We start from the raw sequence: 14,704 nt of genomic DNA, 5'->3' as shown, positions 1-14,704 counted from the left end.
GAATTGACAGTAATCGCAATCAATGAATTCCCTTAGGCGATAATATAAGAAATTTTAAAAGAAAATTTGTATGTCCTATCTAAATTTTTATTTAATGTCGTCATCAATTCCAACTTGCTATCTTACCCTGGGTAGGTGTTCCTCTTATGTTGCAATCATAAAGATTTCCATACTAAAATGTCATAGATGCCTGTATATTTTTAAATAAAAAGCTGTCCTTATGGCAAGAGTGGAATAGATAAACTAATATACTACTAATTTCCATTTACAGCTTCAAGAATAAATCATTCCAGATTTAAAGCATTATTTATGATACCCGAAATAGTCAAGAATAGAATTGCACTAGTTCTAACCCACACCGACTATAGTAACTGAAGTTTATAACTATCTTAATCATGGTCTAAATAATTCGTATTATATTCCTTTAATTTACCCTCTTTAAAGACATTCGAATAGATCAAATTGATCAGATATGACTAATACTAAAAGTATACCGTGAAAAGTTTCAGAAAAGACAGCTATTTTTAATGAAAATCTGCCTTTTTAAGTCTAAAAATTATTGTTCAAAAGTTAGCTAGATCAAAATTCCGTGCAGTATTGTGTTAGAATAGGATATTTGCCAACGAAAATTTGCGTTCATATTTAAATAGTGTAGCAGCTATATATCGCACATATATTTCAATTTAAAACTATCTATAACACCTTCAACACTTGTAAAATAAGCATGGCTAAATTTTAAAAGCATTAAATATTAATCATTATAGTGGTTTGCATAATGCTACGGATTATCTGAATATGCTATTAAGGCCAGTAAAAATAGATGCAATTTTGCCTTCAGACACTCGTGAAAGGTGATACAGATTAGAAAAGTTATGCTCAGGGCCAAAATATGCAGATATCGATATCTAAATCCTACGAAGATATTAAATGATGCATACTGTAATTTGATATTTCCCCTCTCTTCCAACATGAGAACGAAATTATGTAACCTTGGTACGCATTGAGCAGTCGAGATCGATAATTTGAGCATAAGCCTTGCATTACTATTCAGCAAGTCCTTGCAATGAAAGTTGTGAAAATTTAACGAACTAGAGGCAGATCCTTATAACTGCGAAATCTGTTTTAGCTTTATTCAAGTAATCGAACAAATTATTACTAGTTTCCTATGATTTTAGATCGGATAAAATCTCACAATTTTGTTCAATGATTTCTCGTTTAACCCTAATGGATTACAATTAACGTTGCATTTTACTGTATATTTCGTATGATTCATAGATGCTTGGGATTGGGAAATATAGCTAATAATAATCTTCTCAGTATTAGGGCAGCGTTAACGGATACTAAGGTCATCGTATCGTTCAATTTTTCATTCAGTATCTTACTTATTAGTAATAGAATTGAATCACTCCTGATAATTTGATATAATTTCTAACCACTACTAGCGAGTTGCTGTGCTAATATTTTATGGCTTATTCGTTATAGAAATCTTACTACGACAGTTAATACTACGTAAGTCCTAATTCGATCTCGAAATCATATGGAAAGTATTTTAGTTTAGGGTTAAGGTTAGATTATGATCGAAAATTTAAAGCCATACATGATAAGATCAGATTATCATCAATTATTTTGCATTCCTATTGCTATTTTTAAGATCTCAATGTAATAGATATTACAGTATCAAGTCTTCATTAGTATTTATGAACTATCAAGATACTATAGAATCGGTAATATTTTGAGTTAAAATTTTAGTTAACATCAGCATTAGTTCAAGGAGTAACAGCAACCCTTCGCTGATTAATACTATAGCACTTTATATGCCACAGGTAAGTTAGAGCATACTATTTGGTAGTAAGTGCATGCTAATATAGGCTACAACGACTTACCCTGAACACTGCTCAAGCAGATCGTGATAAGGATCATGATCCTTTCGAAAGATTGTCTTGTCTTCATTTTGAAACATCGATGCAGGAAATTTATCTACTTAAAATAAAAGTGGGATTGACCAATCTTGTTTTCCAAGACGGTAGTCGCAAATCTAACAAGGAAACCACGAAGATAAATTGAACATTAGATTGAAAAAGAGTGAAATAATCTTTCATATAACACAACGTACTTTTATAAGAAGTTAACATCATGAATATTCCAAGTATTTAGAGCAGTTTAAAGGCTAACAGATCGACTACTATTTATGTCAAAGTAAATGATTATGACGAATGGTGTTGGCATGACCTTGTAGTTTATACAGATTTATGCAGTAGAAAAGATAAATTCATTTGATTTTAATTGCAGTTAAGAAGGGATAAATGGAAGCCAACCAATCAGAAAAGTATTTTAAATCGTTACTTTCAAATCAACGATCAAAGAAATAAAAGTTAGCAAAATTGATATGGTTGATATCCGAATATGATTATATTTATCCTTAATGATTAAATGATTGATATTGTCGTAGTTTAGGTATGAATATGATTTCTATTATAAAGGGAAAGATTAGACAAATTCAACTATAAAAATCCAATCTTCTAGCATAGGTGAAGGTTAAAAATGTAAAGCAATGGATCAAAGCCTTATTTTCAAGTATTGGTATTAAGATTGATAAGACGTACAAAATAGGCTAGGGATTACATGAACGGTGATCTGGAATATTCTTTCTTAGCGAACGATGATATACCGATGTTTAAGTGTATAAATATGATTGAAATCGTAGGACAAAGACAAAAATGAAATACTTTCAACTGCAACAACCAATTTAATATACTGTTGAAAAAGACTAAGTTATGGCCTTAATGTAATAAAATATTATTTAGTGGTATATCGCTTTGAAAATTAGCAAATAAGTTAATAGACTAGTATGGATATTGAAGAGTATTTTTCGTTAGAAATACTTGATTTGACACTATGCATAAATCTAAGATCAATAAATTTACAGTAGGAGCATAGGTTAAACGGTTTCAATTGCAAATACTAGTTTTAACTTACTCTCTAACAGGATTAATACGTAGTCAACGCATCAAATTAGAAGTCTAGAGTATTTTTTTGTATGAAAGTGCATAAATAGTAATGTAGTGGTTTAGTTTGGACAATGACCAAGAGTATTTTTCTTAACTGTTGATGAGTTAGAAGTTTAATCTTAGGATTAGAAAATTGATTTCACGACCATAACGCAATCTACAGTTAGTTATTTACAAATAATATACAGTAGGCTATTATACTGAAGTAGTGTGTTAAACTACTTTATTAAAACCGGCGAAGTAAGAATAACCTAACCGGTCGATTTAAATATTCCAAACGATTGATATTTTACTACTATACAGTTGTGATTGAATGGCTTATAGAAAAAGTTAAATGATTTTTACAACACGACTTCAATCCGAATCTGTTTTTAAAAAGGATTAAAACATAAACCAATTCACTAAAATGATATTTTGAAATGTTGCTATTAAAAGGGTGGAAGAAAGAATGACTTAGTCGGTCGATGTACTTCTTCCAAATGATTGATATTTTAGTACTAAATAGCTTCGATTAAATGGTTTGCAGAAGAAGTAAAATTAAATGATTTTCGCTACATTAACTCAATTTTAATCTGATATGGTAAGGATTAAAATATAAGCCAATCCATTAAATTGATACTTTGAAATGTTGCCATTAAAGCCGCGAAAGAAAATGAGAATATAAGAGTAAACGAATACACGTATGAAAGGACATTCCTTCCTAACAAAAATACCGACGGCACTGGATGACTGTATTAGTAAATAAAATGTTTCTAAATGATGAACGAAATTATGACTATATTGCTATCATTTTAAAAATCTTTAGAATAAATAGTTAATACCCTAGAGTAGGATAGATAAATTTATCTTAATCACAAAATAGTCCTTCTGTAAACCAAAGACTATAACGTGAAAGTAGTTATAAAAATTTCATCATCTTATCGCAAATATTGCGTGGTATGCAGACGATTCTCGAAGATCACTATTACAGTAAACGGCAGTAAAAAAATACCGGTCGAAAGGCTAAATAATTATTCCCAATAGCTGGTTATCAAGGAGTATTAATATTACTTTCTGACATGAACGCATTAAATTTGACTCTACAAGTATGAATACATGATCAATTCAAATCCTCTAAAATAAATGCAAATTACAAGGTAGGTAAAGAAAATTTTTTCTCTGTTACTTACAAGATGTCTTGTGAGGCAATTAATTATGATAAAATCATAAATTCCAATGATAATATAAGGGCATAGTAATCATAATAGGAAAAATAAGGGATAATGCTATTGATAAACTAGTATAGGCAATCTATGGGTAATATCTGAGTCTATTTAATGATTGAAAAAGAATTTTTGTCCATAGATTGTCCGTAGCCAGTGGAATGATAGAGGGTGTAGACAATGTTCCAGCAAGAATGATGATCGTGGCCGTTTGCTTAGTTCTACTATAATAATAGTGGCAGAGTACTAATACAATCCCAATTCACGAGATTGTATAACTAATGCAAATGATATTCAATTAAAAGTATTGTAAAACAGGATCGAAATGAGTTAAGCCACCTGAAGGATATTACTGTTGTATTGATCTATGGTATGCAATAATTTGAATATTGATGAGGTATAATGAAAGATTGATGGATGGCTTTGCCATTCTAATGTCAATTAGTTCATTAATTCTATAATACAGCTGATGTTTTCCAGCGCTATCCACTCTATCTGTTTCGATTTTTTCTATGTTCTCGTACTATTTCTTCCATTTAGATCATATCATAATTGCCTCCTCCCCTTATTATACCGTGGCTATATTTAAAATAACAGAATAAAAGAAGAAGAATGAATCAATAGCCAACTAATGCAATGGGATCCTATTTATAATTCCAGTTTTATCGGTGATGAATCAGTTACTTGCTATCGTATGTTTCCATCAATAAAAAGTATGCACACAGTCAATAATAAAACTATTTTTCAAAAATGCTCAGTAATCAGCAACATATGGCTACCACATGGAATTAATCCAGTCGTCAATCAATAAAGCTCATCAGTATGTAGTAGTAAGAAAAATATTCTACTTGCATCACTTAAAATATCGTAATTCTATTCATTCATCTTAACCGCATAATATAATTTTGTCATTAAGAATGAAATAGCATAACAATCAGTTAAACCGCATTTTGGACCCTTTAGCGATGACAGCTTTCTTCTAGTCCTATAGGACTATCATCAATTTTTTTGGATAGCAATTATTGGTAAGGTTGCCAAGCGAAAAGAAAATTGTTAAATAAATGCGGAAGTGATTTGAAATTGATTTACGGGTTAAAATGTTGCTGTTATTAAGCCAAATAGTACTCGCTGTATAACAGGATGATTCAATTTTTTCTCTAAGATCAGCTCTTACTGTAGGAACTGGTACAAGAAAAAAATATAATTGAGAACTACTACTTCCTCGAGAGCAAACTTAATCGTAATTAGTCTTGATAATATCTATACAGTATTATTATAAAGGCGATGTAGTTAATACAATCGATTAGGCAACTGTTATAAAATTAGCTGATATCCACGGACAACATATTAATGGCGGACTTTGATCTTTTACTACTGTATTCATGAATATTATAGGGTGAAGACATCCGTAGTATACCTTAAATATTAGTTTTTGCATATCTGAGGATACCGTATTATAGTAAAGTTTGTTATTACAACTGAAATTATGGGTATGCAACACGAAATACAAATAGTGTGAATCATGAGTAATCATTTCTTGACTTTGTCTAGTCGTAATGTAAATTTATTTTCCAAATTACGTCAACATATCAACTATGCTGGCTATAGCGCCCCCGCTTGTAACTATCCATAATTTCTTGAGCACATGCATTTACAATTCATTTTTTTCTATAAGTAAATTAAGTGGTTGCTATCACTTTGACTATTGTCTTAGTCTACTAGAAAATAAGGTAAATAAATATCTGAATAATATGTAACCCTGATAAAATATGTAAATATGAAGGAGCGTTTTTCTGGGCTATATAGACTTTTCTATATAGTTCAATCTATAGATTGGTGTCTGGTACCATTTTTAAGGTCAAATTTGGCGATATTATAGAAGGATTATTGTCGTAGCCTTCCTAAAATAAGCAAAGTAAATATTCGAATACTACACTACTCTAATTTAATAAGTCATTCTGAATAGATCTTTTCCCAAGGCTATACGAGTACGCCTTTTTATACGATGTAGCCCATAGCTATTTGATATTTTTATTTACAATAATATTGTAAATTGTAGTATGCTGGTTACTGCTCTGGTTATACGGAAATAGAGCGGGTATCAACTTCAATACTACATCATATTTTTTAAATATGTCATTATGAACGGAAGTGATTCTTAGCCATATCACATCTATATGTAGCGCAAGTTATCAACAGTTATTTGATATATTAATCAATAACGTAAACCGTAATGCATAGTCGTTGTCATAGTCTTTCAGAAAACGGGATAAGTAAATACGTAAACATCAAATAAATATGTTATCGTGGACAGAAGTTCTTTCAAGCTATCTTCGCTTTCTTATGTCGATAAAAATGATAATGATTACATGTCCATTAGGCATCCTCATTGACTTAGAATTCCTTGGCATTTAATTCTTATTTAATCTTATGATGAGATCATACTCAATGTTAATAGCACGAATTATGGAATTGTTGAAAGAATATTAACTTTTATAAGAATTGAATGCATCTATCAGTTATTATGTTATAAATTGTTAGAATTATTACAATTTAAAAGTAGATAATAAGTTAAATGAGTAATATACCTTTGAGGTTGATTATCGCCGTTTTCTCAGTCAAACAGAAATTAATATTAACAATTAGACTGTTTATTCTCCATCAAATGTATAGTTGTCAATCAAAATAGTTAGTGATGACAACGTAAGTGTATAACTAACAACTAATAATACGTAGTTAAGATTATGAGAATAAATCAGCTGGCTAAAATTTAGCTTGTTTGTACTCAATTGTGATATGCAGGTGCATTTTAAGATAGCTTATAACAATAACGTATAAGCAATAGAACGTAGCTAATTATACTAGTGTTAACTAGTTATTAGAAAATGTTCTCAATATATTTACGATACTTGTCAATTTCTTAGTATTCCCTATAAATATTTTCCAATTAAGATCCAACACATATGCATGCAGTCATAAATAGCTTTACTGTACTCAATCATTACAGCGTATATGAGTTTTGTAAAACACAAATGATTGCATGGGTTTTTTAACACGTAGATTGCCATGGATGTAGGTTATAATTATAGTTAATAAATAAAAAATTAGACCAAACTGATTCTAATCGCTCACTTACCAAAAATTAGAGTTCAAAATAAATATGATATCATCACTAGTAATAATTCCACACAAGTCATTACGTCTGACTAAGTAGATAGAAATCGATTAGTCATACGCGGATAGTAATTATATGCAGGATAAAAGCAGCTTAAATCGTGTATTTTTATACAATAATTATACACTACAGCTATAGTTCTATATTTATACAATCGTACGCAGTATATTAATAAAATTTATGTATGGTACCAAAGCTATAATCTCTATAAATCAATATGCCATAACTATAGGCAATGTTGACCGACAAGTAAGAGCAATAGCTAAATAAAAGAGGGTTAGCTACTGGTTATGCATATACCCAGTAAATAGAGTATGTTTCGTATGATAAATTAAATATAAATAAGTTCACTACACGATTAATGCATTTGACACTTATACTCTCATACTGTACGTATAGAATATTAGTGCGAAAGAGAATTGGGATACACATTTACAATAAAATTTGATTTATAATAAAATATGGTTTGTAAAGTAGCATGCCTTCATTGCTGATATAAATTCATAAATCTCATGATACATGCACTAATTGATTATTTGCTCTGTAAGTATGCATTGCTTGTTATGAATATAGTACATACTTACAGTGCTTCAGTATACCGATGTATAGGCTGACTATAACTGCTAGACGTTAATTTCATAACTATTAATTGTCTGCTTTAATAATTCAGAATTAAACCAGTACTCAGTTTTTGCAGCCAATCTATGTTCTTCTTTCAAGGGTACGTTAGCAAAGCCTTGTAATTGAACTTAAAATACTCCAACTCTTACTTTGTCCTTATTCTTTCAGAAATAATTAGAAAAATTTATATTAAACGACTCGTTCATTGATGAGGTACTGAATATGAATATGAAAACTTTACACCTGTAGTCTTACACAGAAATACCCCAAAAAGATTAAATCAGCCCGGGTATATCTGCTTGAAATTAAATTTCTTTCTAAGACTTTCATTTCAATTAAGAAACTTATAGCTAGTCCAAACCTTCTATTTTACGTTCTTAAAAACTGCTATTGAAAATAAAATTGTTTTTATAAAGGATTTAACACAGACTAAGCAATAATAAGAGTGTGTAATCAGACATTTGTGACTCTTAGTTGTATTCGAATTGCAAATGCTGGTACAAAACCGATATGATTCATTTGCTACCATTATATATAATAGAATCTAAAGTAGTAAAGTTAATTGAACGTTGACGATAGTCTTAAAAAAACGTAGAAAACTTTAAAAATTTAGTGAGAGAGAAAGTTATTGTAATTTACTTGGTTGTCATTAGCCGGCCCAGAATATTGAAAAACTGTGTAGCGTCAACAATTTTATAAATCTGTCCAGCATATCTTTCTCGCTGCAACAATCTCATAAAAGGCGCAAAAAATAAACTACTAAACTCTCAGGATTTTTAATTAAATAATAATAACGCTTGACCTAAAAAACTTCTGCTTAATGTCAATTATTAACAGGCATGTCAAGTCAAATTATCCTTTAATGGAAAGCTGTGATCTAAAATTTAAGTTGTTCAGCTAGTTATAACCTTATAATTGATAATTTCGATATCTGGGTAAGAATCAAAATCAAAATCGAATTATATTTGATGACGAAATTAATGTAAAAAATCCATTAACACTCTAACAGTATTTACAGCACAGGGTCCAAATATTGTAAACTCAGTAGTAGCAGATATCTGAATAAAGAGTAATGATGGAGCATATAATATAAAATTTATTGAGGGCTTTTAATCGTACATGTTTATGACCCACGATTAAATGGGTTCGATTGCCAAAAATGAAATTTAAACATGACATTGACGATGGTAGATGGCCTCAGGACTAGTTATCACAAAAGTAATATCAATAACTTAATGCTTAAATCCAATCTAAGCAAAGAAATGAATAACTTATTAAATTTAATGATTACTCCTCTCAAATAGGAGTTTAAACTTGACTAAATCACGTTTATAGGCTTTTACTTTATGCAGATAAATAAATTAAGCAATACTAGGTTAAAACTACGTTACATTATATGAATACCGCTTCTTGCCAAGATTGGCTTTAAATGGATTGACTCACCATTGCAATACAAAATAGATAGTAGTCACATAAATCAAATTTATACATCATTATATCAAAATAGATTTGACTACGGAATAAATATGACACAAAATTATAAAGGTATTATCTTGAAGAAATGACTTGAAAAGATGAATCTTAATATCTGGGTTAAATATCATTTAAGTTCAAATCATAAACGTTTATATTTTTGAGTATCTGATGATTCATATATCTTATGATACTGTAATAAGATAAACGGACTGATATCCTTGATTATTATTGTATTTACGCCTAATGCGCCAATATTATGAAGTAAATTTTATAAACAGTGATATTAATATCAAAAATATATCAGATAGTTAACAGCCATAGGCATAATCGATTTAACAATATAGCCATGAAACAATGATTTATATTAATTATTAAGCAGCTATTGCTACTTGTTAACCTGAGATCAACCTCTTTACCTCATCAAGCACTCCTTATTTATCAAGCATTACCTGCCTTAAATTCTCTTGATGGAGATTTAATTTTCCTACCAATTTGTGATGTCGATCTTTTTTCTGTGGTACTTTTGTCCTGGCCAGTTTTCAATTTTGCTTCATTGATCGATTTCGTCTTATTTGACCCATTACGTGATTTCTTTCCGACAAACCAACTAGTTCGTCGAGCTTGAGGGGCTAATGCCTTAGTCGTAAGACTCTGCATACTAGCTGATTCCTCGATGGTAATTTTAGGTTGCAAGCGTGCTACTCAAAATAAGTACAAGAGTAAGCATTAAGTCCATATGTGATACTCCAGTTCTGTAATAACGCTTACATCATCAGTATATCACTATTTTAGCCCGGCCTATACTGTACTTAATTTCTTATTATGATCAATATGTAATTAAGCAAGAGATATAAAGTGATAAAATGTTAAAGATGGAATTAAACAATCAATAAAATAAGACTATTAGGGTTATCGATACTGGCATACTGTAATGCTTACCTAGGAATTCTTCATTGATTACTTCATCATCGATAAGCAAGGGAACGTAATTTTTGGTATCATTAGATGATTCTAAATAATTTTCAAAATTTCATTCTTAACAGTAGTCGTTATGACTATGAAGTTAATCTAGAAGACTTTTCTTAAGTGTATGCAAATTGTATTATTCCAATTGTATGATACGATATGCCACTAAGCGATACAACTACTACCTAATAAGCATGATACCAAATTTGAATACAATTATTACTCATTCCATAACTATAATTATATTATTAAGTAGGTTACTTAAGAGAATTGAGTCATTCGTTTAGTAATGATGGTTATCGTCGCCCAGCTTCAATGTTTGTTTGCCTTGTCGAAGACTTACTCTATTGACATACTGTACAATAATATGAGGGTAGATATGCTTGTACTTACTCTGAACTCTGATTAAGATGTAGCTGCTTCGCTCATTCAGATGTTCATTAGCATAGCTATTCAAAGAATCGCTTAAAAATTTTACGTTGCCCTCTTCGTCAGATAAATCGACGGTAACTGTGGTAATATCATTCGATCAATCATTAAGTCAAGGATACCAATAAAAGGTAAAGTAATTTTATAGACAATAAGCAAGCGTAATTGGCCAATATTAATAGAATAAAACTTGAGGGCTATACTAATCAAGGATAGAAGAATAAAGATGTCTACATTTTCATGCAACACGTTACTTACCATCACTTTCTAGTGAACAAGTCTTCTTTAAACTTTCAAGTAATACAAAGACACGGCAATTAGGATTAACGATTACTTCTTTGCTATCTAGAAATTGACGGATACGATAGAGAATATGCTTACTTTTATACTGTATTTTAAAATATACAAGACTGAAGACGGATATCTACTCTTATGTCGAATACTCGTCGACGATATCAATAAAAAAATGCCTCTCTATATTGTTAACGTTGTCTAGACTTTATTTTGTTGATGTATAATTGCATCCTATTTATAAGAATACAACTATGTTTACCACTCGCCATCTCAATCTTACCGCTATAGCGAACTTTAATAAACATCGTTGCGATTGATGGATTCCTCGTCTTTCGATGAGATGATACCGTGGGTAAGCAAGCGTTTATCAAGTAAATTAAGTAATTGTTCTAACTATCTTAATCTAATCTAAGATCGATTTAGATGTATTCAAGTGACTTTATTTTTGATCCTTCAATAATCTTATCCAAATGGCAACTAAAATAGGTCATAAGGAATAACATCAATAGTAAACGTACTGACTGGAGTAACAAGTATCCTTGACCGTCGTAATGGCAACGGAATGGACCAATCAAAATGAGTTTATTTGTTCACAATAGGAAAGTTGAATACAATCACTCCACTATCCTATTGTATTATTGTCAATAGCGTTGTCCTTTGATCAATGTATAGTCTACTGTATCAAAAGCGGCTGGTGTTTCATATTGAAGAGTATTGCAATCGTGTTCTTTCTGAAGGGGATTTCGTATGTACTTGAATGTCTCTCCACAATCGCTTTCATTGATCGATAGTTTTCTAGTCGGTGATGTTTTATTAGAGCATCTTATTAATTATGTAACTAAGGTCAGTATTCTACCGTGAAATGGAATGAATTAATCACATGGTGATGTTAAAATGTCAGATGAAGTAGCTTTGAACACTTCTAGAAGGATTTTCAAGTGAAAGTCACAAGATCATTCATAATCTTGCAATCAAAAAGTTCGAAAAGACTTTCTATCATCTCACTGTCTGTACGTCTGTCCATGGTCATAATTTGGGGGCTTTCTTATTCATCATACTACAGTACAGTACAAAATACTGATAGCAAATAAACTATGGAAATAGTGAATTCAACATTGAACTTTGATGAACATTTGCGTTACGATTGCGCGCGCGAGTACAACATGCATCTCATATCCATACCGTTCAACTCATAGGCTTTCTTCTCCCCAAAAAACCCGGAAAGTTACGTAACAATTTATAGAAATTTGTATGGATTTCGTTGCAACACATTCCGAAACACGCTGTACACGTACAGTATCGCTGCCTCTCTACAGTACAGTTTTACAGTACGTACTGTAGAGTACAGTATACTGTACTGTACTCTGCCAGTGACTACAGAACAGATACTGACGAAAAATGGAATAAATGGAGAAGCATTGACCAGTTTGGAGTAAAACTCATATCAATCGACAGGATATGAGCTATATATTTGAAATAGGTAGTTAAATTTCAGTTTTATACAACATCCACAGCGTCATATCTTAATAAACGCCAATTTTGCTATACAAAGGTAACGTGCAGTCATAGATCACTACAGAAGATCGGAATTTCTCCTTGTCCATGGTGCACTTCTTGGTTCTTGACCACTGGTACAGTAGAGTATGGCAGTATTGTTCTATACACTATACAGTACACTATGACTCAGACTGGTAATCAGCACTATACAGTGTACAGTGTATAGTACTACAGTACTGTATACCGTCTGGACGTGTACTGTACCCTGGAACTCTAGATCGCTCACTGAGTATGCTCAGTACCAATGCCCGTCTGTCAGTCGGAAATCTCTTACTCCAAGCGCTTTCCCACTACCCATTTCGACTCTGACTGGATGGTGCAGTATACGGAAACAGCAGCACGCGTTCTGAACGATCAAGACCGTTGTCTCATTCCTCCATGAAGTTTAATTAATCACTGCAACATATTCCAGATCATTGCAAAGCGAAATGGCCAAAATTAGTTGTATTGCCATCTCAGCACTCACTCGTACGAGAACATTAGGGGTCAAATATACTTACCGTAAAGATTGCTTGGGCACCCTTTCAACCTTTTCGGCTTACGTTTATCACCCACATGTCACGATATTGGAAGGTGAAAAACAAGCTTTGTATTTAACCAAGACTGTTCTCTCGGACGATGCTTTACCTGCTACTTTACCTACGCAAGAATCATTACAACCAATCGCGAAAGAATTGGAAGGTTTTATTAAAGATTGTGTCATTCAATCTCGTGTCTATGGCTATCAAGAAAAGATTGCCACACGCGAATATCACAATACCAGCTTAACTCAAAATATGCTAAGAGTTGTAGCCACACAAGCTCATAAATACCCTGAATTGCTTGACCGATCGTTTACATTTAAACCTAAAATTGCAGCCGATTGGCGCAGAAGTCGACATCATATCGCTGTAAGAGGACATCCAGGCTTTTTATTATGCTCTTCTAAGCCGCTACAACTGTTCGCCTCCAAAAATGAAATAGAATCCACTTTCAATCAGCCGATACAAGACGTAGCCCCTGTCTCACCTGTTATCGATATGTCCCGATATCGAGTTCAAAAAGACCTTTCCTATGGATTTCATCCTGGTAGCCCTTACCCCTATCCTCATACACTCTTCCTCGTCGATCTGAAAGCCAAATCGCGACCCACATCGCAACTCCTAAGCCATGCAATCATGTACAGTCATGCTGTCTTGCGAGCTGTTGCTGTAAATGAGTATAAGATAAGAACAGACCAAGAGTTAATAGATAATCCATTAGCTATGAACACAATTGTTACCAATGGCAGGATGTTTGCCTTTATTTATTATCAGTTAAACACCCTAAACTTAGCAGATAACGAAGGCATAAAAAATGTAGTATGGATTAAGCATTCATTACCATTATTTCAAAAGGTAAAGAAGAAAGAAGGTATCATCAGGTTCAACCAAGAATGCTGGCAATTATGGTTATCAACGATCATGTATGGAATTGATTTGCAAAACATCTCCGACGAATATAGAAGAATACAACAGCTTTATCAAAGAAAAGGAGATAGAAAAGCCCAAGCTGTAGCTTAACTCCTTAACTGCTGTTAATGTATTATACTGATAGGCCTATACTGTTTTATGAATTGCTCTAAAATATAAAATATATTCAGATATCAGATTAAAATATCAATAAATGAGATTATTTGCTTTTTGTAATGGAATTGCAAATCTATTCTAGAATTAGTCTGTGTCCATAACTAATACAACTCAACAAGCATTTACAAATACTGTATAATTGTAAACAGAGAGGCTTCACCTTGCAGTTGATCAATTATAATTATATACTGGAAATAGAATACTATTATATAAAGCATAGTGCATCTACTATTGCGCGTATTTACATGCCAATACGCTTCGATTTTCGGTGACTACTGTACACCTCAGCATAGCGCAAAATTGACGATTTTTTAGATTGTAAAATTTCAATGTTTGCACGTGTGCAAATACTGTATATTCCACCGAATG

At 31.8% G+C, this 14,704-nt stretch overlaps 2 protein-coding genes across 2 annotated transcripts; one reads left to right on the top strand and one right to left on the bottom strand.

The window, feature by feature from the left end:
• Nucleotides 1–9,129: 9,129 nt before the first annotated feature.
• On the bottom strand, nt 9,130–11,476 carry TRIADDRAFT_51356 (uncharacterized protein; the record flags this gene model as incomplete). Its single annotated transcript, XM_002107609.1, has 6 exons — nt 9,130–9,209; nt 9,932–10,180; nt 10,422–10,493; nt 10,842–10,958; nt 11,136–11,222; nt 11,452–11,476. The coding sequence occupies 6 exons, from the start codon at nt 11,474–11,476 to the stop codon at nt 9,130–9,132; spliced, it is 630 nt and encodes a 209-aa protein (XP_002107645.1).
• Nucleotides 11,477–13,267: 1,791 nt separating this feature from the next.
• TRIADDRAFT_14574 (uncharacterized protein) lies at nt 13,268–14,101 on the top strand (the record flags this gene model as incomplete). Its single annotated transcript, XM_002108412.1, has 1 exon — nt 13,268–14,101. A coding segment is annotated over one exon (834 nt), but the record flags the coding sequence as incomplete, so codon positions are not given.
• Between the last annotated feature and the right edge of the window lie 603 nt (nt 14,102–14,704).

This window comes from Trichoplax adhaerens, genomic scaffold, assembly GCF_000150275.1.
Source record: "Trichoplax adhaerens TRIADscaffold_1 genomic scaffold, whole genome shotgun sequence".
Taxonomy (NCBI): Eukaryota; Metazoa; Placozoa; class Uniplacotomia; order Trichoplacea; family Trichoplacidae; genus Trichoplax; species Trichoplax adhaerens.
This window is presented reverse-complemented; position numbering and strand designations above follow the sequence as displayed.